The sequence below is a fragment of the Delphinapterus leucas genome, chromosome 13, assembly GCF_059928025.1.
Source record: "Delphinapterus leucas isolate spDelLeu-1000000601 "Yukka" chromosome 13, BTC_Dleu_Yukka2, whole genome shotgun sequence".
NCBI classification, from domain to species: domain Eukaryota; kingdom Metazoa; phylum Chordata; class Mammalia; order Artiodactyla; family Monodontidae; genus Delphinapterus; species Delphinapterus leucas.
In genome coordinates this window covers 8,243,105-8,270,360 of record NC_143141.1, presented here as the reverse complement: position 1 = coordinate 8,270,360, position 27,256 = coordinate 8,243,105, and the positions used below count along the sequence as shown (strand labels likewise).

Genomic DNA, 27,256 nt, shown 5'->3' with positions numbered 1-27,256 from the left:
AAGGAGGCGGGGACGGTTAGCGCCGGCCTCCGCCGCCGTCGGCCCCGCCCTCACGCTCTGTACCTGAGGGGACTCGTCCTCCACCTCCCCGGCGCCTTTGCTCCGCTTCCGTCCAGCGCGCCCCAAGTCCCTGTGCGCACGCGTACCTGGCTCGACCCTCCCTCTCGCGGGGACTACAAGCCGCGCGCGCACATCCACGCACGTAGCGACGCCTACGTCCTCCTGTCCGCCTTACAGGACGCTTGGACAGGACGCTTGAGGATAAGGCCTCTTCCTGGTTCATGCGCGCCGCGCAGGCGCACGCCCACGCAGCGTCTAGACTACCCCTCCGAGAGTCCCGTCTCCTAGTAACCAGCCGCTATCCCTTTTTCCAAGACTTTTTCCTTACTCCCTGGGGGCGGTGGCCGCACCTGAGTGGAATGCGCATGCGCGGGTTCCACTCTCTCCGGCTGCCTTCAGTTAGCTTTCGGACACCTGCTGCTTTGCTGCCGCTTTTTTGTGCTATTTTCCCCAGGGATCGGGTACCATTCTGGACCCACGTTCAGTGAATTCGTTACTCCGCAGAGTTGCTCTTTGGGCGCTGGGAGGGTGGTGCGCTCTCGGTCCGCAGTCAGGGGCGTGTTTGCGGGGAGACTCCCGGGTCAGGTGCTGCTGCTTGCAGCCTCGGGGGAGAGACCGTCCTGTTGCGGTAAGCGCCCGCAGCTGGGGAGCCTGCGGACCCCGAGCCCCGTCCGCCAGGCACCATCCAGTCTGGGTTGAATCTGGGAGTGACAGAACTAGTGATGACAGCGCAGGTTCCTGACCGGTATGCCTTCTCCACAAGGCAGGCCTTCTCCAAGTCCCCTTTGAAGAAAAACTGATCATGGTTAACAGAAATATCACTTGATATTTAATATTGTACAGATTCTGCTCCTGTTTAATACCGTTTAAATTTGTCCTCTCAAATAGGAGCCTTCAGTCTGGGAACACTCATTTAAGTTAACCAGGTGTAATATTTTTTGCCATCCAGCTATGTTAATATTGACCACATTACCTAAAAATGAAGAAATGAACTTTTTAGGGAAAGAGAATGAGAATTGCATTATTCTGCCAAATTTTTGGAGCTCAGCTGGAAAAGAAATATTGTCCTTTAAACATTTCTTAATGTTTAACATGTTCCACTTTTCTTAAGTAAGCCAAGGGCTTCTGAACTCTAATGGTGGCTTTATCTCCCTGTCTTTTCCTACAGATGAAATAAACTAGGTTTTCATAGCTGTTCTCTGATGATCTTGGTATAGTATTCGCCTGTGTCTTTCAGAAGTAATCTCACATTTCAAGAGACTAACACTTCCTGTTTTTGCCAGGTGAGTACTCATTTTTTCCCCACAATGTATTTTGACAGGCATAAATAAATTTTATGTTAGAACGAATTTCACAGAAGTGCATTTAAATATGTGCCATATGTTTTTCCAATCTCTGCTCTGATTTTTTTTTTTTTTTTTTGCGGTACGCGGGCCTCCCACTGCTGTGGCCTCTCCCGTTGCAGACCACAGGCTCTGGACGCGCAGGCTCAGCGGCCATGGCTCACGGGCCCAGCCGCTCCGCAGCATGTGGGATCTTCCCGGACCGGGGCACGATCCCGTGTCCCCTGCATCGGCAGGAGGACTCTCAACCACTGCGCCACCAGGGAAGCCCTGCTCTGATTTTTTTATGCTAGTACATTTTATTTGTTATTTGTGCCAGTACATTTTCTCATATTTTCAGATATCATATACTTTGTAAGTATAGCTAGATACTAAAAAATTAAATCGTGTCCCTGTTATTTTAGATAAAGAAGTCAGAGGTCCCAAGAGATACATTTCCTGTGAAATATAATTATACCTAACTGATAAAATAAGTTACAAAGAAGCATGAGCTCTCAAAGACCATCCTGAAAAGTTATTTTAGGGAAAACAAAGTATAATCTCATTTCCTCTTAAAATACTAAGATTATTTTGAATAAAATGTTCTCATGATCTAGCATTATTGAAAAGAAATGGGGAAAAATGTACAAACCTCAAAACTCTAAGATGGAGTTGAAGGCTTGTGGGGAGAAGGGGATTGTTAATATAGGAGGTAGGAAAGTACTTCCTTTAGGGAAAAAATTAGAAGAGTTTAAGCATTTATGTACGCCACGTAGATGTTACTAAAGAGTCTTTGGAAAGAATGTAGGGAAGGGCTTCCCTGGCCCCTTTCTGGGAGGATCCCGCAGGCCGCGAAGCGGCTGGGCCCGTGAGCCATGGCCGCTAAGCCTGCGCGTCCGGAGCCTGTGCTCCGCAACGGGAGAGGCCGCAATAGTGAGAGGCCCGCGTACCGCAAAAAAAAAAAGAATGTAGGGAAAAGATCATTTTAAAGCTAGACCAGGGCGTGAAGAGTTTCCTTTCTTTTACTATCAAGGACTGTTGACTTCCTTCCTCAGCCCAAGAAAGTGAAAAATTTCCTCCCTCTGTGGAAACCCAAAGAGTGCTGAGTGCCCCCTCCTGCCCCACCTAATCCTTTTATAGCACCTGAGCTATCTCCCTTGTAATAGATACTCCTGTGCAAGTCTGAGATCAGGTTTCTCCATTTCACAAACTTCACTTCAAAAACCTCTATTTCCCCTTTTTTCTTCCTCGGTACCTCCCTGGTCCCCTTAAAAAAAAATTATACACATGTTAAGCTGCTTTTTGCTGTTCTGCAGCTAACTGATGCTCTGTTCATTTTTTTTTAATTGGATAGTTTGTATTGATATATTTTCAAGCTCACTGTTCTTTCCTTTGGCAGTGTTATTCCCATCCACGATATTTTTCATGTCCGATTTGTATTTTTCATCTCTGGATTCCAGTTTGATTTTTTTTAAATGTCTTTCATTTCTCACTTCATCATGCCCATGCTTTGGGAAATATGGAATATATTTAAAATAGCTGTTGTATACTAATTCTATCATCTGTCTCATTCTTGGCATTGTTTCTATTAACTGATTTTTTTCCTCCTGGTTATGCGTCACATTCTTCTGCTCGTTTTCATGCCTGGTGAGTTTTTATTGGCTGCCAGGTGTTGCAGATTTGACATTGTTGGGTGCTGGAGGTTTTGGTTTTGGTTTTTCTTTAAATATATTTAGGCTTTTTTCTGAGATGCAACAAGTTTACTTGGAAACAGTTTGATCCTTTAGAGCTGCCCTGTTGAAAATAGTAACCACTAGCTACATGTGGCTATTTGAATTTATATTCATAAAATTAAATAAAATTTAAAGTTTAGTTCCTCATTTATATTCTGTATATTTCAAATTCCAACATCCAGCTTGCATCGATCGTTCAGTATTAGAATTCTCGCCTGCCAACATCCACACGTGGCTAGTGGCTACTATATTAGACAATCCATACAGGATATTTCCATCATTGCAAAAAGTCCTGTTGGACAGACCTGCTTTAGAAGCTTGCTTTTAAGCTTTGTTAGGTCCAAAATAGTCTTTATTTAGGGCTAATTTGACCCCATTACTGAGGCAATACCTTTCTGAGGACTCTATTCAATGACCAGTGTATTAAGAGTTCTTTCTACTCTGACTGGTGAGAACTCTATTCTTGGCCCTGTGTAGGCTCTAAGAACTATTCTTCCTTCTCCTTTTTGGTGTTTTTTTCCCCAGGGCTCAATAGTTTTTTTACACACATACACTGATCAGTATTCAGCCAAAGAATTGTGGGGAATCTTCTGCAGATCTCTGGAGCTCGCTCTCTCACTGCACCTCTCCCCTCTCTCCACAAATTCTAGCCATCTTGGCCTCTGCAAACTCTGAAGTCTGTCTTCACAGTTCACTGAAGTGGCCAGACTCAATTTGGATTCCCCTTCCTTGTGATGAAGCCTAAAATTTCCAGGCCCTAAGCACTCATAAGACTTAACCTTATCTCCTTTCTCTTAGGGATCACTCTCCTGTACTACCCATTGTCCAGTATCTAAAAACCATTGCTTCGTGTGTTTTGTCTGTTTTTAAGATGTTTAAGACATGAGGATAAATCTGGTCCATGTTACTCCATCCTGGACAGAAGCAGAAGTCAGCTATCTCCACTAATCATCCCCATCAGAAGTGGTTTGCAATTCAGAAATTGCTTCAGCCTGAGGGAACTGTCAGTGCCTGGGCCCTGAAGCAGAAGAGGTCCCTGAAGCATGTCCTGGAGGAACAGTGATGAGGTCATGGGGCGGGGGGCAGAGTGGAGAGGAGAAGAGCTTGGGATGACAGAATGTTACTGGTGTATCTGTTTCCTATTGCTGCTGTAACAGTTTGGCACAAATGTGGTAGCTTTAAGCAACACCAATTTATTATCTTACAGTCCTGGAGGTTAGAACCCAAAACGGATCTCACTGGGCTAATACTGAGATGTCAGCAGGGCTGCATTCCTTCTGGAGGTTCTAGGGGAGCATCTGTTTTCTTGCCTTTCCAGCTGCTACAGGCTGCCCGCTTTGCTTATTAGCGTGTGTTCCCCTTCTATCTTCAAAGCCAGCGATGGCCAGTCATCACTCTAACAGTGACATTCCTGTCTCTCCCTCACTTTTTCTTCTTTTTTCTTTTTTTGCTGCACTGAGTGGCTTCTGAGATCTTAGTTCCCCAACCAGGGATTGAACCCAGGCCCTTGGCAGTGAGAGTGCCAAGTCCTAACCACTGGACGGCCAGGGAGTTCCCCTCTCCCTCACTTATAAAGACCCTTGTGATTATATTCGTAGCCACCAATTACCCCAGGGTTATCTCCCCACCTCAAGGTAGGTTGATTGGCAACCTTAATGCCCCCTTGCCATGTAACAGAACGTTCGCAGGTTGTGGGGATTAGGATGTGGACTTCTTTGGGAACCATTCTTCTGCCTACCACAGCTGGAGACTTGTTAGGTAGAGAATTTGGCTTTACTCTGTGATGGGAAGTAACTAGAGCGTGTTGAGCAGAGGATGGATGTGATCTGGCTTATGTTTTAAAAGGCTCATTCCAGATACAGTTAGAAGAACAAACAGAGGGGAGGCATAGGCAAGGGTAGAAACAGAAACAGGATTCACTGAAGGATTGGATGTGGAATGTGAGGTAGGAATTAAAAATTACTCCATCAGCAATGCACAAGGTTTCCTGCATTCTACTAAATATTCAGTGCTACCCACCTATCTGCCATTCTGATGGTAGCAAACTTGCATTTCTCTGATTTCTAATAAGTTTGAGGATCGCTTTATGCACACGTTATCTTTTGGGGATTCTCCAATCGGTGAATTATGTCTCTGTATCCTTTGCCCATTTTTCTAATGGGTTTCCTTTTTCCTTGTTAATTCATAGTTGTTCTTGTTATATTTTAGCTATAAATCCCTTGTCAGCTTGGACAGCACATCTTCCAGTCCTTTCTCCGTCTTCTGAACTTTGTTTACGATTTCTTTTTTTATTTTTGAATTTTATTTTATTTATTTTTTTATACAGCAGGTTCTTATTAGTCATCAGTTTCATACACATCAGTGTATACATGTCAATCCCAATCGCTCAATTCATCACACCACCACTGCCACCGCCCCGCCGCTTTCCCCCTTGGTTTCCATATGTTTGTTCTCTACATCTCTGTCTCAATTTCTGCCCTGCAAACCAGTTCACCTGTACCATATTTCTAGGCTCCACATATATGCGTTAATATACGATATTTGTTTTTCTCTTTCTGACTTACTTCACTCTGTAGGACAGTCTCTAGATCCAACCACGTCTCAACAAATGACCCAATTTCGTTCCTTTTTATAGCTCAGTAAGATTCCATTGTATATATGTACCACATCTTCTTTATCCATTCATCTGTTGATGGGCATTTAGGTTGCTTCCATGACCTGCCTATTGTAAATAGTGCTGCAATGAACATTGGGGTGCATGTGTCTTTTTGAATTATGGTTTTCTCTGGGTATATGCCCAGTAGTGGGATTGCTGGATCATATGGTAATTCTATTTTTAGTTTTTTAAGGAACCTCCATACTGTTCTCCATAGTGGCTGTATCGATTTACATTCCCACCAACAGTGCAAGAGTGTTCCCTTTTCTCCACACCCTCTACAGCATTTGTTGTTTGTAGATTTCCTGATGATGGCCATTCTGACTGGTGTGAGGTGATACCTCATTGTAGTTTTGATTTGCATTTCTCTAATAAGTAGTGACGTTGAGCACCTTTTCGTGTGCTTCTTGGCCATCTGTATGTCTTTTTGGAGACATGTCTATTTAGGTCTTGTGCCCATTTTTGGATAGGTTGTTTGTTTTTTTAATATTGAGCTGCATGAGCTGTTTATATATTTTGGAGATTAATCCTTTGTCCGTTGATTCATTTGCAAATATTTTCTCCCATTCTGAGGGTTGTCTTTTCATCTTATTTATGTTTTCCTTTGCTGTGCAAAAGCTTTGAAGTTTCATTAGGTCCCATTTGTTTATTTTTTGTTTTTATTTCCATTTCTCTAGGAGGTGGATCAAAAAAGATCTTGCTGTGATGTCAAAGAGTGTTCTTCCTATGTTTTCCTTTAAGAGTTTTATAGTGTCTGGTCTTACATTTAGGTCTCTAATCCACTTTCAGTTTATTTTTGTGTATGGTGTTATGGAGTGTTCTAATTTCATTCTTGTACATGTAGCTGTCCAGTTTTCCCAGCACCACTTATTTAAGAGACTGTCTTTTCTCCATTGTATATCCTTGCCTCCTTTGTCATAGATTAGTTGACCATAGGAGCGTGGGTTTATCTCTGGGCTTTCTATCCTGTTCCATTGATCTCTATTTCTGTTTTTGTGCCAGTACCATATTGTCTTGATTACTGTAGCTTTGTAGTATAGTCTGAAGTCAGGGAGTTTGATTCCTCCAGCTTAGTTTTTTTCCCTCAAGACTGATTTGGCTATTCAGGGTCTTTTGTGTCTCCATACAAATTTTAAGATTTTTTGTTCTAGTTCCATAAAAAATGCCACTGGTAATTTGATAAGGATTGCATTGAATCTATAGATTGCTTTGGGTAGTATAGTCATTTTCACAATATTGATTCTTCCAATCCAAGAACATGGTATATCTCTCCATCTGTTGGTATCATCTTTAATTTCTTTCATCAGTGTCTTATAGTTTTCCGCATACAGGTCTTTTGTCTCACAAGGTAGGTTTATTCCTAGGTATTTTATTCTTTTTGTTGCAGCGGTAAATGGGAGTGTTTCCTTAATTTCTCTTTCAGATTTTTCATCATTCGTGTATAGGAATGCAAGAGATTTCTGTGCATTAATTTTGTATCCTGCAACTTTACCTAATTCATTGATTAGCTCTAGTAACATCTTTAGGATTCTCTACGTATAGTATCATGTCATCTGCAAACAGTGACAGTTTTACTTCTTCTTTTCCAATTTGTATTCCTCTCATTTCTTTTTCTTCTCTGATTGCTGTGGCTAGGACGTCCAAAACTATGTTGAATCGTAGTGAGAGTGGACATCCTTTTCTTGTTTCTGATCTTAGAGGAAATGCTTTCAGTTTTTCACCATTGAGAATGATGTTTGCTCTGGGTTTGTCATATACGGCCCTTATTATGTTGAGGTAGGTTCCCGCTATGCCCACTTTCTGGAGTTTTTATCAAAAATGGGTGTTGAATTTTGTCAAAAGCTTTTTCTGCATCTATTGAGATGAGCATATGGTCTTAATCCTTCAATTAGTTAATATGGTGTATCACACTGGTTGATTTGCATATATTGAAGAATCCTTGCATCCCTGGGATAAACCCCACTTGATCATGGTGTATGATCCTTTTAATGTACTGTTGGATTCTGTTTGCTAGTATTTTGTTGAGGATTTTTGCATCTATGTTCATCAGTGATATTGGTCTTTACTTTTCTTTTTTTGTAGTATCTTTGTCTGGTTTTGGTATCAGGGTGATGGTGGCCTCATGGAATGAGTTTGGGAATGTTCCTTCCTCTGCAATTTTTGGAAGAGTTTGAGAAGGATAGGTGTTAGCTCTTCTCTAAATGTTTGATAGAATTCACCTGTGAAGCCATCTGGTCCTGGACTTTTGTTTGTTGGAAGATTTTTTTTTTTTTTTTTGCGGTATGCGGGCCTCTCACTGTTGTGGCCTCTCCCGTTGCGGAGCACAGGCTCCGGACGTGCAGGTTCAGCGGCCAAGGCTCAAGGGCCCAGCTGCTCCGCGGCATGTGGGATATTCCTGGACCAGGGCACGTACCTGTGTGCCCTGCATCAGTAGGCAGACTCTCAACCACTGAGCCACCAGGGAAGGCCCTGTGGCATATCTTAAAATCTGGTAAGGCAAGTCTCTGTGCTTTTTGTGTGTGTATGTCCAAATTTATTTAGCTCTTTATAGATCTTTATTCTTCCATATGCATAAAAGATTTCCTTTGAATGGCAACTGAAATACTAGGTCAAAGAGGCCCCCAATAGACTTCTTCTCCCTTCCTGTCCTCAAAATCCCAGAGAAGTTAAGGTGAGACTCATAGGGCCAAATCTAACCTATTGCATTTCATTCCTTCTCAGTCCCTCTGTTAGAGTGATGTTTAATGTGCTAGTGGGTAATTATATACATTACCATTATTTTACCCTCTGTCAATTTCAAATGTGGTATGTTTTATAGTTTTGTTCGTATTTTCTTTTTAATTTTTTTTTTAATTTGGTTGCACCACGTCTTAGTTGTGGCAGGCGGGCTCCTTAGTTGTGTTACATGGGCTCCTTAGTTGTGGCATGTGAACTGTTAGTTGCAGCAAGCACGTGGGATCTAGTTCCCTGACCAGGGATTGAACCCGGGCCCCCTGCATTGGGAGTGCGGAGTCTTAACCACTGCACCACCAGGGAAGTCCCTTTAATTTTTTTTTAACTTTGTATTTTGAAAAAGTTTTAAACATATGGAAGTTTAGCAAAAATAATATACTGAAGAATTTTTTATCCTTTCCCACCTAGAGTCATTAACATTTTGCATATGTTACTTTCTCTCTGTATCTATCTCTCGCTAGATAATTCGAAAGCAAGTTGTAGATATGATCCTTTACCCCTATGTCAGCATGTTATCTCCTGAGACCAAGGACATTCACTAATATAACCACAATACAATTATCCCAATCAGGGGATTTAACAGTGATGCAACATTATTATCTAATAAACCATCCATATTCAAATTGTCCAGTTGTCCAAGAAATGGCCTTTGTAGTACATTTCCTCCACGTTCCAGCCCACCCCACCTCCCAATTCAGGATCATTGACTACATTTGGAAATCATGTCTCTTTAGTATCCTTTAATCTGGAGCAGTTCCTCAACTTCTCTTTGTCTTTCATACATTGACATTTTTGAGTACAGGTTATTTATTTTATATAATGTCTCTCAATTTGGGTTTATCTGATTGTTTCCTCATGATTAGATTCAACTTATGCTTTTTTTTTTTTTTTTTTTTTTTTTGCGGTACGCGGGCCTCTCACTGTTGTGGCCTCTCCCATTGCAGAGCACAGGCTCCGGACGCGCAGGCTCAGCAGCCATGGCTCACGGGCCCAGCCGCTCCACGGCATGTGGGATCTTCCCGGACCCGGGCACGAACCCGTGTCCCCTGCATTGGCAGGCGGACTCTCAACCACTGCGCCACCAGGGAAGCCCCTTACTTATGCATTTTTGAGAGGAATGTTTCCTTTTTAAATAATCAAAGAGGAGGAACCAAATAACAGAATAAACTCACTTTTACTCATTTGAAGGTAGTATTGGATATTCACTTGATGAGAAAAAAATTCATCTTCAATTTCCAAATCTAAGAAACAGGTATTTGTTATACTAACAACATTTGATTAACTACTATGTTTAGGATACTACTGTAGACCCTGGACTCTGTTCTGTTACAGATTAAACACTGATATTCAATCACGAATATGGATAAACAAGGTTTCAAGATGATATCTTTAGAAATCTTCTGTCAGTAAATGATTAGGGCTTGATGGGGATGGAATTGTAAACTCATAAAAGATAACTCCAGTACCTAAATATTAAAGAAATACATTCTAAAAGGTGAGTAAGTGCTTTCATTCACAGCCGTGGAGTGGGTTCCAGATCTCAAGTTGCTGCTAGAGCTTCTTCAGTAGATCACTGTTCTGTAACAAGCTCTGGTCCCTTCTGCCATCCTGGTCAACTCTGCTTACCAAATTCCTGACCATCTTTCAAAGCCCAACCCTGACGTAGGCCCCCTCCTTTCACAACCTTTCCAAGCCCCTCCCTCCATGTTGCATGCTCATCTCTCTAAGCAGATTGGGCATTGGTAATAAAAGGTACTGTTTCTGTATTGGACATCTTTTTTTTTTCTTTAGTTTTTTGTATTGTGGTAAAATACATGTAACATAAAATGTAGCATCTTAGACATTCTTAGGTGTATAGTTCAGTGTATTAAATATATTCATAATTTTGTGCTGTCATCACCACGATTTATCTCCAGGACTCTTTTCATCTTGTAAAATTGAAAGTCTATACCCCTTAAACGACACCTCCCCATGGCAACCATCATTCTACTTTCTGTATCTATGATTTTGACTTCTAGCTACCTCATGTAAGTAGAGTCATACAGTATTTGTCTTTATGAGTTATTTCACTTAGCATAATGTGTTCAAGGTTCATCACGTTGTAGCATATTGCAGAATTTCCTCCTTTTTATTATTATATATTAAATAATATATAATAATATTTATATTATATATTTATATAATATTTATATTATATAAAAATATATATTTATATTATATAATAATAAATATATTATTATTATATTATATATTATAATAAATATATATTTATATTATATAATAAAAATAATATAATTTATATTATATAATAATATATAGTATATATTTATATAATATTTATATTATATAAAATATTATTTATATATTAAATAATAAATAATATATAATATATATTATATATATAAATATTATTCATCATATTTATATACAACATTTTGCTTACCTATGATCCATCGTTGGACACTTGAGTTGCTTCCACATTTTAGCTATTGTGAATAATAGCTTGTTATTTGTACATGGGTGTACAAATATGTCTTCAAGACCCAGAAGTTGGTTTGCTGGATCGTATGGTAATTCTATTTTTAATTATTTGAGGAACTGCCACACTGTTTTCCACAGCAGCTGTACCATTGAACATTCCCACCAATAGTGCATAAAGGTTTGAATTTTGGGCTTCCCTGGTGGCGCAGTGGTTAAGAATCCGCCTGCCAATGCAGGGGACACGGGTTCAAGCCCTGGTCTGGGAAGATCCCACGTGCCGCGGGACAACTAAGCCCATGCACCACAGCTCCTGAGCCTGTGCTCTAGAACCCACAAGCCACAACTACTGAAGGCTGCGTGCCTAGAGCCTGTGCTCTGCAACAAGAGAAGCCACCACAATGAGAAGCCCGTGCACCACAACGAAGAGTAGCCCCCACTCGCTGCAACTAGAGAAAGCCCGTGCGCAGCAATGAAGACCCAATGCAGCCAAAAATAATTAATTTTTTTAAAAAAAGGTTTGAATTTCTCCACATTGTCAACAACACTTGTTATTTTCTGTTTTTTTTTTAATAGTAGCTATCCTAATGGTTGTGAGGCTGTATCTAATTGGTAGCTGTGATCTGAATTTCCCTAAATATTAGTGATGGTGAGCATTTTTTCATGTAATTGTTGGCCATTCATATATCTTCTCTGGAGAAATGGCTATTCAAGTCCTTTGCCAAATTTTGAATTGGATTATTTTGTTGTTGTTGCGTTTCAGTTCTCTGTATATTCTGGGTATTAGTCCCTTATCATATATATGGTTTGCAAATATTTTCTCCTTCTGTGGGTTGCCTTTATAGTCTCGTGTCTATTAATGCACAAAATTTATATATTCTCATAAGTTCCAACTTGTCTATTTTTTCTTTTTTTGCCTCTGCCTTTGGTGGTGTATTCAAATCATTGCAAACCCATCAGGAAGCTTTTGCCTTATGTTTTCTTTTAAGAGTTAGAGCTTTAGGTCTTACATTTAGGTCTTTGATCCATCTTGCGTTAGTTTTTGTATATGGTATTAGGTAAGGGTCCAACTTCATTCTTCTGCGTGTGGATATCCAGTTTTCCCAGCACATTTTGTTGAAAAGGGGGCCCTTTCCCCCACTGAATGGTCTGAGCAGTCATAGGTCTATTCAGATTTTCGTTTCTTATTGACTTAGTCTTGGTAGGTTTTGCGTTTCTAGGAATTTGTCCATTCAGCTAGGATATCCAATTTGTTGGCATACAATTGTTCATAGCACTCTCTTATAATACTTTTTATTTCTGTAGAATCAGTAGTAATGTCCCCTTTCATTTCTGATTTAGTAATTTGAGTTTTCTCAGTCCATCGAGGTAGTTTGTCAATTTTGTTGCTCTTTTCAAAAACTACTTTTGGTTTAATTGATTATCCTCTATTGCTTTTCTGTTCTCTACTCCATTTATCTCTGCTCTAGTCTTTATTGTTTCCTTCCTTCTGCTAGTAATGGGTTTAGTTTCTTCTTCTTTTTCTAGTTCATTAAGCTGTAAAGTTTGCTGATTTGAGATCTTTCTTGTTTTTTTAATGCAAGCATTTATAACTATAAATTCCCCCCTTAGTACTGATTTTGCTTCATCCTGTAAGTTTGATATGTTGTGTTTTTGTTTATCTTCATCTCTAAGTATTTTTTAAAATTTCCCTTGTGATTTCTTTGATCCATTGGTTGTTTAAGAGTATACTGTTTAATTTCCACAAATATATGAATTTTCCTGTTTTACTTCTGTTGTTGATTTCTGACTTCATCCCATTGTGGTCAGAGAAGATACTTTGTATGATATCCATACTTTGTATGATATCCATCTTTTTAAATCTACTGAGACTTAATTTGTGGCCTAACATATGGTCTATCCTGGAAAATGTCCCCTTGAGAAGAATATGTATCCTGTTGTTGTTGGGTGGAGTGTTCTGCATGTGTTTGTTAGCTCTAGTCAGTTTATTGTGTTGTTTAAATCCTCTGTTTCCTTACTTGTGTCCTGTCTGGTTGTTCTCTCCATTATTGACAGTTCAGTTTTGAAATCTCCAACTATTATTGTAGAACTGTCTATTTCTCCCTTCATTTCTGTCAGTTTTTCCTTCATTATTTTGATAGTGTATTATTACGTGTGTAAACGGTTACAGTTGTTTGGGCAGCTTTTTTTTTTTTCCAGAACACCTAGCAGAGTGTTTGGCCTTCCGTAATTATTTCTTTAATCCATTAATAATAAATTAAAAGTTTTTGATAATAAGAATGATAGGCAGGACTAAGTAGAGAAGTTCTATTATTTTCTGCAAGGTGATGAAAGGTAACATCTAGTAAATTCCTTTTAATAAAAAGACTTTCGGAGAATCTGTAGAACCTGCAAACCCTTCCACAAAGAAAATGTAAACACTGAGAGGTGGAAGGCGATTTTACTTTATATTTTTGGCATCATCACCATGAAATTTCATTAAAACAAACAATGCCATGAAGTTAGTTGAAATTCCCGCTGTATTCACTTGTAACAATTTTTTCCCCAAGCAGTCAAGTTGAAGAAACGTCTCCACTACTTAAAGAGGGACCTGCAAACTATTTTTATTCAGCTGTTCCAATGGGATTTTCTCTTAGTAAATCTGCTACTCAGATATCTGCTATGCGTATGGATTCAAAAGTGGATGATCACTTAATGCAAGGGACTGAGAAAAGCAAATTGGAACCAGTGACTCAGTTATTTCAAAACACCAAGAAAATAAGATTAGAAGACACAAACCAAGAAAACTTTACAAGGAGCAAAGATACTGGCACAGGATCTCTTTCAGAGAAAGCCTTGGGTTCAGTGGTGTATGTTAAAGAAAGTGATGGAATAGAAATGATAGATGTGGAATGAAGTTATTTGTGTATGTTACCAAAGAAACCAAAAGTTGCTTTTGACTAAGAGGGCCTGTTGAATGAGAACTTAACCTTATTATGAAAACCTAACAAAATGAAGGAAGACGATTGCTTATTTTTCACTATTTATGAATCACTGTAGATTGCACTTTTTGATGATACATATTCAGAAAAGTTGCTTTAGAGAGAAGAAGCTTTCCAAAATTCAAAGAAGGTTTCTCTGGTATTATATTCTGTCCTTGTCAAAAAATCAGAGTTTTTGTGTAACAGTATTTAAATGGCACCAAAACATTTTAATTATAATGTATTTCTCTAACAAGTGATCAAAAACCCAAAAAACAGTGCCCAAACAATTTGACATCAGTATTTCACATGATTTCTGGTGTACTGATTTTGTATGTTGAAATTCCAGTTAGGGATTTTGCTTTAGAATACTTTATCTTCTTGCATTTTTTCATGTCTGTTCTGTTAAAGATCACTGGCAGCTAAACTCAAAGACCAGTAAATTACATACCTTGAGAAGCATTTCACATTTCAAATCATCCTTTTAAAACTTTTTTTTCACCCACGTGGAATTCATTTCAGAGTTCACAAAATAGTTTTTTCTAAGTGTAATAATTTATCTTGCAGATGTTACCATTTTATACCACCAATATTTAATATAATAAAACAGCCTAGTTGTTAAAAAAAATTCTTGTTTTGTATGTATCAGTTTACCATTCTTATTAAAACATCTAGTAGTTTGAAACAGCAGTATTGTCCCAAGTAATGTAAGCTGAAGTTAAAAACCATTTGTGTCTGGACAAACAGTGACCTATAAATATTTCTATTATGTATGGTTTGAACATTTTCCTGTACTTTAATATTTACTGGTGATCTCTAATGCTCAATTGAGTAATCTCCTTAATATTCATAAAGGAAAAAGGCATATTCAAAGAGGAAAAGGCATCTTCTTTTAGGAGAAGAAATATTTTGTAAATCAGAAAAAACCAAACAGATGTCACATATTTGTAGAGTTAAAAAAAAAATAACATTGAATGGGATGTAAGCCACTAAGATAATGCTCTTTATCATTTATAGAATATAATTCTTTGGGAGAGAAAAAATACACAAATCATTCATTTGTTCACCTAGCCTGGCACTGTGCTTGGTGCTCAGGATACAGTGGTGAATAAATTACCACTACCTTCATAGTGCTTACTGTCTACCAGGGAAGGTAGAACATCAGACAGTAATTATATGATACAAATTGTGATGTGCCATGAAGAAAAAGTTAAATTTCAGAGAGACAGAAGAGGAGACATAACACATACACTTAATTTTTTTTTTTTTTTTTTTATGGTACGCGGGCCTCTCACTGTTGTGGCCTCTCCCGTTGCGGAGCACAGGCTCCGGACGCGCAGGCTCAGCGGCCATGGCTCACGGGCCCAGCCGCTCCGTGGCATGTGGGATCTTCCCGGACCGGGGCACGAACCCGTGTCCCCTGCATCGGCAGGCGGACTCTCAACCACTGCACCACCAGGGAAGCCCTACACTTGATTTTTAATTGTGGGAACTAGGAAGGCTTCTCTGAGGACGTGACATGTATAGCTTTTGCAGGGACATGGTTGTCCAAGTGAGGTGATGGTGATGGTCGAGGTATATCGAGAAGGGGACAGAGTCCAGGTGAAGTTTGGCAGGGCAGACTGATGGTCTTAAAGTGGGAAATGAGGAAAATGAAAGGATTTCTAGTAAAAACAAACAAACAAACAAAAAAGCTAGATGCATGGAGGTTCCCTGGGGGAAAGAGCTTGGGAGCATGGGTTTTGGGCATACCTTTTTCTAAGGCAGACAGTCCTATGTATGGAATGAAAAAATACAAATTGTGAAGTTGTATACAGAATGGTATCTAAAGCTATGGGAACGAAAGAGGTTGCTTATGGTGGATGTATAGTGTGAGATAAAGCAACTACAACACTTAGGAGCTGGGCAGCGCAGGGGGAGCTGGCTAAGGGGACTGAAGAGTTGGCAGGGTTGGTGGAAAACCAAGACAGGATAATGTCAAGATTGCCCACAAAAGTCTTTAAGGTGGAGGCAGTCAACTGAAATGGTAGATGAGGACTTGAAAGGTCCACTGGATCTAGCAACATGAATGGCACTAGTGACCTTAGCAAAACCACTTTTTTCTTTAATAGGGACTTGGCTCAAATATTTACAGACCGGTTTTTCACCTCCATGAATGTCCAACAGGACATTTGATAGTGTGTTGGACACTGAATTTGGGATGTCCTTCATTGTATGTGATGCCCCAGGCATTGCAGGATGTCAAATGTTGTAGCACAATCCAGTCATTGAGATGATAACAAATGCAAGCATTAATTACTCTGATTGAGAACTATTGCTGCTAAGACATCAGAGAATTGGAATCCCAAAATCCAAGCGAAGCCATAGTTTTAGCAGCACACCTGGGAATGGAAATCCACAAATACTTCCTGGAAGGGGTAGAATGGAATAAGTTTAATCAGAACAACAGCCTCACTTAGGTGTTTATTTGTTTTATGGAAGAATTCTACAAGCAGAATCCTAAAGTGAACATTTTTCAGAGTTCTGCCGTTGTTTCTGATGAGAAACTTTCCATATAAAAATAATATAGTTCAGGAGAAATAAGGATGTTAGGAGACCTTAGATTCAACATACCTATAAGACCTATAATACATGCATTGGTATTGCATCTAATGGTGTTGTCATTGATGCCAGTAATAATAGTTATCATTTACTGAGCTGTTGTGTAACTGGCTTAGTTGAGATTCCCTAGAAGCTGCTTGAGACAAGGACCCAGATGCACATGATTTTTGAGAGTGTGCTCTTTAAGGTAAGCCTGTAAGGGAGTCAGGGAAGCAGGAGGAATCAATGAAGAATGAGCACTCAGATAAATTCATGGCCTGACTCACAGGGTGCTCTGGAGGGATCATACTGCAGAGTTGTACCACTGTCCCACTTTGAGGCAAGGGGTGGGACTATTGCAGCGCTAGGCCAGTCAGGCATCGGTTGCCACCTCCAAGCCAAAGTGGGGAGGCTGGTGGGCAGGGATGCAGGGTGAATCACTCTGGTGTGCCTGTGCCTGCTAGCTCCTTCATTCACACCAGCTGGAGAATGGATGATGAATTAAGGGTAAAGGGGACCTGGGTGGGGTGCTCACAGTCTTTATTACAATGCCAGACACCTAACATATATTATTTTCCTTTTATTTTGAAACAATCTCAAATTTACAGCAAAGTCGCAAGCATGGTACAAAGGCCTTTCCCTCTCCTCCCAACCATTTGAGAGTAAGTAGCTGACCTAATTCTCCATCATCCCTGAATAGTTTTTTAATGATTTAAAGAATTTTATTATTTTTAAAATAAATTTTAAAAATTGATATATAATTGACATATGCCATTATATTAGTTCCAGGTGTGCAACATAATGATTTCGTATATATTGCAAAGTGATCACTGTAAGAAGTTAACATCTATCAACACATAGTTATTTTTTTTTCCTTGTGATGAGAACTTTTAAGATATATTCACTTAGCAACTTTCGAGTATACAGTACGGTATTTTTATAGTCACCATGCTGTACATTTACATCTCCAGGACTTACTTATCTTATAACTGGAAGTTTGTACATTTTGGTCATCTTCACCCATTTTGCTCACCCTGCAAAAAGCACTTTTGATGGAACAACAGAACAGAATCCATGTTGGAGTAGGTTAAAAAACAAATGGGAAGTGAGGAAGTGGATACTGGATGTGTAGCAACTCCACAAAGAAGCTCAACTCTGAAGGGGAGTAGACAGCATGAGAGATGGAAGATGAGATGGAGGTCGTGTTTGAGTGTCAGCAGAAGAAGGATCCAGTGGAGAAGCCGAAGAAGTAGGAGAGGGGTTAAGATAACAACAGGGTGGAAGTCTAGGAGCAGGGAGGATGGATCCATTCTTGAAAAAACACTTCGGTCGGAAATTAGGGGGGGAAAAATTGTACCACCTCAGATTCCAGAGAAATGGAATTTAGAAAGATGTACTATAAGCAAAGGGCAAGAGAATTGCGTGGCTCTTTTTAATGATAACTTGGAAAACTACTGGGACTAACTGCACAGAATCCATTCCCACCTGCATAATCCAAGAAAGACTAATTAGAGCAACTTCAAGAGGGTAATAGTAAATAAATAAGGAGCCACTGTGTCTTTATTGTAGCTTTATATGGAGCCCTGGTCATTGTATCGGCATCACCAAATTGTGAACACTGGATGCTTCTTACTCCAAGATGCAAGTCTTGATGGTTTCTATTCTAAGCCAAAAGAGAGCTTGATTTCTGTGGAAGCCTGAAACAGATGACCACAAATTATTTGGGCTCCTCTCATCAAGAGGTGGGGTCCATTTCTCCACCCCCTGACTCTGGGCTGCCTTTGCTGGTGCTTTGGTCAACAGAATGTGGCCAAAGTGCTCCTTCCAAGGCTAGCCCTGAACGGAGGTGCCCCATCAGCCAGCCAGCACCAGCCGCCAAAGGCGTGAATAAGGCCGTCCTGGACCTCCCCGCTCAGCCAACCTGTGCTGAATGAAGAAAGCCACGTGAGCAAGCCTTGACCCTATAAATGTTAGAATAAATCGTTGTGTTAAGCCACTGGCGTTTGAGGCAGTTTGTTACGCAGTTATAGTTACCTGGAACTTTGCCTGACGGGGGAATTTCCCATCTGGCTAAGCCACAAGGATTTTCTTGCCAGCTGCACCGAGGGACACCCCAAGTGGTAACGTTCATTGCCCTCAGTGTGTTTGTTCTCTGACCCACTCCTTCCTACCTGTTACCGTCTCTGTATTGGGAATACCAGCGTTTATTCCTTTAAATGCCATTTATCTTTTAAAACCGATTTTAGTTTCGTCCCCTTCCAAGTGGAGTTGCCTGCCCTTTAGACTATGAGACGTGCAAAGCCCCGCGCAATGCCTGGATGTTCAGTAAAGAACATCCGACCCGACTGCTCTGGGTACGAGGCGGGCTCCCCTCCAGGCTGACTCAACCCCGCTCCTACCTGTTCCCCGCTAACGCTCTGGGCTGTCACGCGGGGAACCTCCATCTGCCCTGGGGCTCTAGGACTTTCGATATTATTGATACTATTATTCGAACGTGGGCGGCGTCCCTGCCTCTCCTCTGATTTGGCGCCAGCTCGGCGGGTCGTAAAGACCTTCCGGAACCCCCCCGACCCCGCCCCCACGCAGCGCTTCCGGTGCCCCGCCCCCCGCGGGCCGGGGCGACGGGCGGGGCGGCTGCGTGCGCAGCAGGACGGGACTCCGGGTCGCACGCGTCCTTCCCCCACGGGCCCGCGCGCTGCTTGGCCGCGACCGGAAGCCTCAGGTGCGTGAAACCGGAGGCGTGGCAAGGCGGGGCGGGGCAGGGCAGGCAGCGTGGGCCCCCGAGGACAGACAGCTGGCGGGGACCTGAGACCCTGGGGCGGTGCACACGGCTGGCGCTGCAGGCCCTGAAGTGTCCGGTCAGAGCTTGGGAAGACGTAACTCCACGGTTAGGAACGGATTATCCGCAACACGGGAGGGTCAAAAAATTAGACATGTTGGGTGCCAGCCCCGTGCGCGCCCACCGAGAACCAAAAAGGCGAAATCAAACAGGCACACGGCTGTCCTGAGACTGGATAAGTTATGTATTAAGACAGGTGGCAAGATGGCAAGATAAAACTTGGGGAGGATTTTTTGAAGGAGCCTCCTGCCTAGGAGGGTAGGTGGGATCCTGTTATTTTTTGCTTTCTGTTCGATGATGGAGAAGCAGGTTTGGTAAATTCAAAGTGGTGGTAGCAAAGTGTCCCTCCCAGAACATGGAAATATGATTGTCCTCTGATTAAAAAACGATAAAAAATTAATAATTAAAAGGTAAGAGTAGAGATATGCAAAGTTAAAGAGACAAAATTTTATCAGGCCTTCAGAACTTGACAGTATCCTGACAACTAAAAAAAGACTACATCACGCAGCTGGCGGTCTGATCTGTTTTTGAAGCATAGAGTAAAAGAGAGGTCCCCCTGACCGGATGAATCCAGGCCTCCTCTGGGAGAGACAGGGTGTCCTGGCGTTAACAGTGGGATCTCTCCAGAGCCCAGGGGCTGAGAGGCGCTTTCCTCAAGGCTCATTCCACCAGACATTGAAGTCATATAACTCCATCCTTTTGTCCGGATTCAGTATTCACCAAGCAAACTTATGATGAGAGAGTAGTTGGACAGGCAGATCTGAATATCCGGTTGATAGCCTATAGTTCTCTTTGTAATTTAATAAATTGGCATTCAGGTTTTCTCAGACATCCCTGTGTTCCCACTTTTTCTCACTCTTTGTGTGATTCTTTCTTGTCCTACGAGGCTCAGTGGAAATGTTACATCCTCACAGGGTCCTATTTGTTTATGTGTTCAGGTGCCTAGAACAGTTTCTGGCACATAGTAGGCACTCAGCCTAACTCCCTTGACTTTCAGTCTGCTTTTCTTTTTTTTTTTTAATTGGAGTATAGTTGCTTTACAATGTTGTGTTAGTCTGTGCTGTACAGAAAAGTGAATCAGCTATACGTATACATATATCCCCTCTTTTTTGGATTTCCTTCCCATTTAGGTCACCAAAGAGCATTGAGTAGAGTTCCCTGTGCTATACAGTTGGTTCTCATTAGTTATCTGTTTTATACATAGTAGTGTATATATGTCAGTCCCAATCTATCCCACCCCCCTCTTTCCCCCTTGGTGTCCATACGTTTGTTCTCTACATCTCTGTTGCTATTTCTGCTTTGCAAATAAGGTCATCTGTACCATTTTTCTAGATTCCACATATATACGTTAATATATGATATTTGTTTTTCTCTTTCTGACTTAGTCTGCTTTTTTGGTCACTTTTTTGATGAAGCCTAGCCTGACAACCCTATGTGAAATTGCAGCCTGGGGACTTCCCTGGCAGTTCAGTGGTTAAGGCTTGGTGCTTCCACTGCAGGGGGCATGGGTTCGATCCCTTGTAGGGGAGCAAAGATCCCGCATGCCTCGTGGCCAAAATAAATGAATGAATAAATAAATACATAATAAACTAAATTAAATAGCAGCCCAATTCCTCTCACATACACGTTTCCTATGTTCCCTTTCCTTTTTCATATGGTCCTCATCACCTTCCTTGATTTGGTTCACTGATGAATCCCAAGTGCCAAGAACAATGCCTGTTGCATAGTAGATGCAAGATCTCTTGAATTAATATCTTTACTGTGTTTCACTCACACCGTATCCACAATGCCTGGATGAATACAGATATTTTGAGCACTATTAATACATTAGTTGGATCAATTCTGGAGCCCTTAGTTACCATCTCTTCAGCTCTGAGCCATTGGCTGCTGGTAGCCAAAGACTCTTAAGTTCAATGCAGTCAAAACGGACCAGTTATCTTCATCCCGTATCTCCTCTTCCTATGAAATCTGTCCTAGGAAATGTCACCTCTTTCCACCCATTTCCCAGGCCAGAAGTCAGGGTATGCATAAAATTAATAAAAGAGCTAACATCCTGTGTACTTTCTATGTGCCAGGCACTCTTATAAGCACTTTACATGTATTAGTTCATTTAATCCTGATATGAGTCCTGTCGTTACCCACATATTACAGATAAGGGATCTGCGGCACAGAAAAGTCAACTAATCTGCCTTAGCTGGGAAGAGACAGAGTTGGGATTTGAATGCTGGTTTGTAATCATACCATAAAGGACCCTTGACTTCTTTCTCTCACCCTCACTGAACCAATTACCAGATATCAAGATTCTCCCTGCTTAAATCTCTAGGTGAAGTCTCTGAAGTGTAAATCTGTAAAACTCTTCAGCACCTCCTCATCACCCTTAGGGTGAAGTTCAAGTATTTAACGTGGATTTTTTTTTTATTTAGGCCCGAGGCTTGTGGGATCTTAGTTCCCCGACCAGGGATCAAACCCGTGCCCCCTGCAGTGAAAGCACAGAGTCCTAACCACTGGACCGCCAGGGAAGTCCCTAACTGGATTTTAAGTCTCTTCATAATCTGATCTCTACTTCTAACTCCTTATCTCTTGCAGCTCCCCATTCCTGCACTCTTAAATACCAGCCAATTGAATTAAATTCTTCGAATTCTTTGAATGGGTCTTCTTCTCCTCCAAGCTACTGTACTTTGTTGGAATACTTTTCCTTACCCCTTCTATGTCTCAACTTCAATGTCACTTCCAATGATGAGAGGGTTAAATGGCCTTCTAATGTACTTACCCTGTCATAGCACTTATGACACCGTATTTTTTTTTTTGTGGTACGTGGGCCTCTCACTGTTGTGGCCTCTCCCGTTGCAGAGCACAGGCTCCGGACGCACAGGCCCAGCAGCCATGGCTCATGGGCCCAGCCGCTCCGTGGCATGTGGGATCTTCCTGGACCGGGGCACGAACCCATGTCTCCTGCATCGGCAGGCGGACTCCCAACCACTGCGCCACCAGGGAAGCCCTGACACTGTATTTTAACTATCACCTTCCTTGCTTTTTAGTGTCTCCCACTAGATAGTGAGTTCCTTGAAGGCAAGGACCAGTCTGTGACCTTAATGTCCTCATGTCCATCCCTTCTCAGTGTCTGCTACCCTCGTTCAGGCCCTCATTATCTCTAACTGGGACAACTGCGTGGGTCGGTTAAACCGTCTCCCTGCCCCTAGTCTATCTGTTTTTAATCCATGCTCAACACTGCCAGCAGAAGCAGTTTTGTATAATGGCTGACTTAACACTTTCCTACTTAAAACACCTCACTAGATCCAGCTGCTTTTAGAAAAAGGCCAAATGCTTTAGAATTACATGAATTTGTCTCCTCCCCTTCTTTATTCTACCTTGTGCCTAGTAGGCACTCCATAAACATTTGTTCAGTGAAGGAGGGACTGATATCAAATTTGGTCAAACAGAACCAGGAACAAAGAGTTTAACCAAAGAAACGGCATCTGGCTGCAGAGGCTTCCTAGGACAGCACAGCCCAAGGTTTCAGTGGAACTGGAAGACTGGTAGTGGAACTCCTTTGAGGAGGGAGTCCCCAAGACATGCCTTACTGTTGGAGGACTCTCTGTCTTTGCATTTGCCTGGAACATGCTACTCCCATCAACGTGGTAAAAACCATCAGATTTCGAGACCCAGTTCAAGTATCCCTTCCTCTGTTACACCTCTCCTGACCTTTCTAGATAGAAAGAGTGTAAATTGGTTCAGCTTTTCTGTAGCATAACTTATCAAGATATATCAAGAGTGATGAAAATACGAAGACTTGTTACCCTAGGAATTGTGCATCTAGGATGTAACTACAAAAGAATGGGGCCTAGTTCTGGGCTTTAATAACCCAGTCCTTCCCAGGTCTTTAACCTAAAGGAAAATTATGACCATTCTAAGAAACGAAATTGGAATAGAATGGTTTCTTTACAACCATAACTAGTCAAAATACTTCATTATTACAGCTAGTATTTTCAGCCTTTTCGTCAGCACTGCTAACACAAATAATGTGTAAAGTGCCAAAACATAATAAAATTGTTCCTAGCCTTTCTATTTAACCTTGCTACTCTGACCACCTCTCCCCTGACTTCAGGGGGTCCATCCTAATTTAATATTGATCTAAATAAAACAGGCTGCCAGTAAACATGTATCTCAAAATTAAATAGGAATTATTTTTAAAGTACTACAAGGACATAATTAAAGCTTTCCAGACAGATGTTCATGAGTACATTGTTGATAACATAGAAAAACTAGAGACAGTCTAAACTTACAAACTAAGAGATTGGTTGAGTAAACGGTGGTGTATCTTGACAATGGAATGTAACACAACATTAAAACTGATGTAAAAATGGGTTTAACATTGAATGAAATAAGAGTATCGTTCCACTTTTGGTGGGGAAAAGTGTGTGTGTGTATTTTACACATGTACATAAAAAAATGGGTACACACTAAAGTGTTAATTGGGATTATCTCCGGGTGGTCATGTTATGGTTTCTTTTATTTTGCTCTTTTTGCTTGTCTGTATTTTCTCATTTTTCTCAAATAATGTTTATTACCTGTGAATTCAAAATAATTTGTCTTTGAGATATATTACATAATGTATTTTCAGCTTTGTTATTGGAAAAATCTGTGCCCTTATTCCATTTCAACTAAAACAATTTGAGGTTTGTATCATTTATTTCCTTTGAGTACTCTGTTGTACAATTTTTGCTAAAGACTAATGATAAGGCTAAAAGGCAAGAAAAGCAACCAGACCGGATACTTAAATAAGTTTGGATTAAATAACCAAGAACTGATAGCTACAAACTAGAATTTAATTTTCTTTTTCTCCATCATTAATTTGTTTGTCTTCCATTTTTAAAAGCATGCTGATCCCATTTTCAATGAAGAATTGCTTCCAGTTACTTTGTAACCTCAAGGTCCCAGCAGCTGGTTTTAAAGACGCAGTTAAAAGTGGGCTCATTTTACAGTCAGTTTCCAATGATGTTTACCAAAACCTGGCTGTAGAAGACTGGATCCATGACCATATGAATCTAGAAGCCAAGCCGGTTCTTTTCTTTTGGAGGAATTCTCCCTCTGTTGTAATTGGTCGGCATCAGAACCCTTGGCAGGAATGTAACCTGAATCTGATGAGAGAAGAAGGTGTAAAACTAGCTCGGAGGAGAAGTGGAGGAGGAACAGTCTACCATGATATGGGTAACATCAACTTGACTTTTTTTACAACCAAAAAAAAGTACGATAGGATGGAAAATCTAAAATTAGTTGTTAAAGCTCTGAAGGCTGTCCAGCCGCAGCTGGATGTGCGGGCTACCGAAAGGTTTGACCTTTTACTTGATGGACAGTTTAAAATCTCAGGAACAGCTTCCAAGATTGGCCAGACCGCTGCTTATCACCACTGCACTTTGCTATGCAGTACCGATGGGACCTTCTTGTCATCTTTGTTGAAGAGCCCTTATCAAGGGGTCAGGAGTACTGCCACTGCGAGCACACCTGCCTTAGTAAAAAATCTTATGGAAAAAGATCCCACCCTGACCTGCGAAGTAGTGATAAATGCTATTGCCACAGAGTACGCTACATCTCATCAAATCGATAATCACATTCACCTAATAAACCCAACAGACGAGACGCTGTTTCCTGGAATAAACAGCATAGCCAAAGAACTACAGACCTGGGAGTGGATATATGGCAAAACTCCAAAGTTCAGTGTAAACACTTCCTTCAATGTGTTATATGAACATTCACACTTGGAAATTAAAGTATTCATAGACATAAAGAATGGAAAAATTGAAATCTGTAATATTGAAACACCTGACCATTGGTTGCCGCTGGAAATACGTGACAAGTTAAATTCAGGTTTTATTGGTAGTAAATTTTGCCCAATTGAAACGACTATGCTTACAAGTATATTACATAGAACATGTCCAGAAGATGATGAACTACACAGTAAATGGAATATGCTCTGTGAAAAAATTAAGGGAATAATGTGATTCCAAGTAAATTTCTTAATAGTGACAGTTTCAATGACAGAATTAAAAATGTTTACAGTACATTGTCTGTCTCTTAAAATAAAAAAGATCTAGTCTCCTTCAGTAACTTCTCCCTATTTGAAATTGTCTATCACCTATCCTAGTCCATATTTTCCATTGATGTCTAAGATTCTCTCTCTGTCTTTATTGATTTTAATACCTGGCTGCATTTGTATTTCACCTCCTTCCTCTGTTACCATCTTGGGGTTGTATACCATATGGGACACTCTGACCTCAGAGTTCATTCTCTTTCTTACCTCTAGGGAATATAACCCCAGCTTCTTGCCACCTCTGATACCTTAAACTCTAAAATTCTCCCGTTTCATTGTTTCCTTATCCTTCCATCCTCTCCCATTAAATCAAGCTTATTGCACTTTTCTAAGCCAATAACTTTTCCTCAGTCTCTTGCTTCAATTCCATTTCTTAACAGCATTCTCATTTGTTTCTCTTGACCTATCATAGCCACCCTATTTTTTTTTCCAACAATTGATTTCCACTCTTATAACCAGATGGCAGGCAATGCTAGAAGAAAATTCACATCGTTTTCAACTTGTATTTCTTTGTTCTGTTGGTACCAGATTCGACTCACCCGTTGACTCCCCCTCATTCTTCAGAGGCCTTATTCGTAAATATTCCCACTCTTCCTAAGCTCAGAATTCCATTACTCTTAATCTGGTCACAAACCTTGATTTATAATTTGAGAGTGGAGGCTTTCAGAAATGAGCTCCTTCAGCGCCCCTGTGTTCTCTACTTCAACTTTTCTCATTTCATTCAATCTCAAAGAATTGGCTCGAGAATTGGCTGGTGGCTTTTTCCTCTCCAGCCTGTTTGTGCTTTGTATTGTACTATCAGTTATTTATCTCCTTTATCTTGCCTAAGTCTCTCTCGACTTTTACTGGATCTTTAGCCTTAGTGAATAGACACGCTCATGTCTCCCCTTTCCCGAAGACTCCTGCTCAAGGCTTTACTCTGTTTATCTCCATCACTTCATTGTCAGACTTCTTCAAAGGGTACCACCACTGCCAACCATTTCCTGTCTCTACAGTTCACTCACATACTCCTCTTATTTCTACAGTAGTTCCTACATGTTTATTGAGTGCCTACTCTGTGCCAGGTACTTTGCTAGTTGTTGGATGTTCATGGTGAGTGAAAGCGACATGCTCACTGAGCTTAAGAACTGACAGTTTAGAGCAGTGGTTTCAAACTTTTTAAAAACTGGAGTAAAAAAATGTATTTTATATTGTGCACCAGCACACACATATGTTGCCTATACCTAACAAGTTTCACAATACGATGCTTATCCTTTACTACTTACTTATATTTTATATTCAATTTTATTTCTTTTAAAAATTGACTTTATGACCCATTAATAGGTCAAGACTTGAGTTTTTTAAAACTAGGGAAAGAAATCAGTAAATGCTTACAAAATGAGAAAAGTATGAAAGAAAAGTCCAGGCAGTTAGACAATACGGGCTCCCTAGCTAGAGCGATCAGGGACCTGACATTGAAGCTGAGCCCTGAGGAATGAGAAGTGGAGCAGGGAGGAGAGTAATCCGGATTCACAGGTTATCTATTGCTACATAACAAACCACTCCAAAACTTGGTAGCTTAAAACAACAACAGTCATTTATTCAGTCCAAGATCAAGGTGACAGCAGGTTTGGTTTCTTCTTTTTTTTTTTTTACATCTTTATTGGAGTATAATTGCTTTACAATGGTGTGTTAGTTTCTGCTTTATAACAAAGTGAATCAGTTATACATATGTTCTCATATCTCTTCCCTCTTGCGTCTCCCTCCCTCCCACCCTCCTTATCCCACCCCTCCAGGCGGTCACAAAGCACCTAGCTGATCTCCCTGT

General features: G+C 40.8%; 3 protein-coding genes across 4 annotated transcripts in view; 2 read left to right on the top strand and 1 right to left on the bottom strand.

Annotated features, from left to right (window-relative positions):
- Nucleotides 1-168, bottom strand: part of TSGA10 (testis specific 10) — a 104,414-nt gene extending 104,246 nt beyond the window's left edge. The window contains exon 1 of the mRNA XM_022598999.3: nucleotides 64-168. The gene's annotated coding sequence lies outside the window, so the exon portion shown is untranslated. The remainder of the gene's footprint in view (nucleotides 1-63) is intronic.
- Nucleotides 103-16,649, top strand: C13H2orf15 (chromosome 13 C2orf15 homolog). Of its 2 annotated transcripts, none has more exons than XM_089922668.1 (2): nucleotides 103-1,343; nucleotides 13,532-16,649. In XM_089922668.1, exon 2 carries the CDS (start codon nucleotides 13,602-13,604, stop codon nucleotides 13,875-13,877), a length of 276 nt encoding a protein of 91 aa, XP_089778794.1. In that variant the 5' UTR covers nucleotides 103-1,343; nucleotides 13,532-13,601; the 3' UTR covers nucleotides 13,878-16,649. The 2 variants fall into 2 exon arrangements, with proteins under 2 accessions (XP_089778794.1, XP_089778793.1); XM_089922667.1 differs by having other exon boundaries at nucleotides 105-1,343; nucleotides 13,535-16,648.
- A 2,486-nt stretch (nucleotides 16,650-19,135) lies between these two features.
- LIPT1 (lipoyltransferase 1) lies at nucleotides 19,136-25,462 on the top strand. The gene is made up of 2 exons (XM_022599006.2): nucleotides 19,136-19,244; nucleotides 24,238-25,462. Exon 2 carries the CDS (start codon nucleotides 24,239-24,241, stop codon nucleotides 25,358-25,360), a length of 1,122 nt encoding a protein of 373 aa, XP_022454714.1. The 5' UTR covers nucleotides 19,136-19,244; nucleotide 24,238; the 3' UTR covers nucleotides 25,361-25,462.
- Nucleotides 25,463-27,256: the final 1,794 nt, after the last annotated feature.

What these genes read in the sequence shown, in the direction of transcription:
- C13H2orf15 (XM_089922668.1), top strand. Translation starts at nt 13,602, where the DNA reads ATGGGATTTTCTCTTAGTAAATCTGCTACTCAGATATCTGCTATGCGT.
- LIPT1 (XM_022599006.2), top strand. Translation starts at nt 24,239, where the DNA reads ATGCTGATCCCATTTTCAATGAAGAATTGCTTCCAGTTACTTTGTAAC.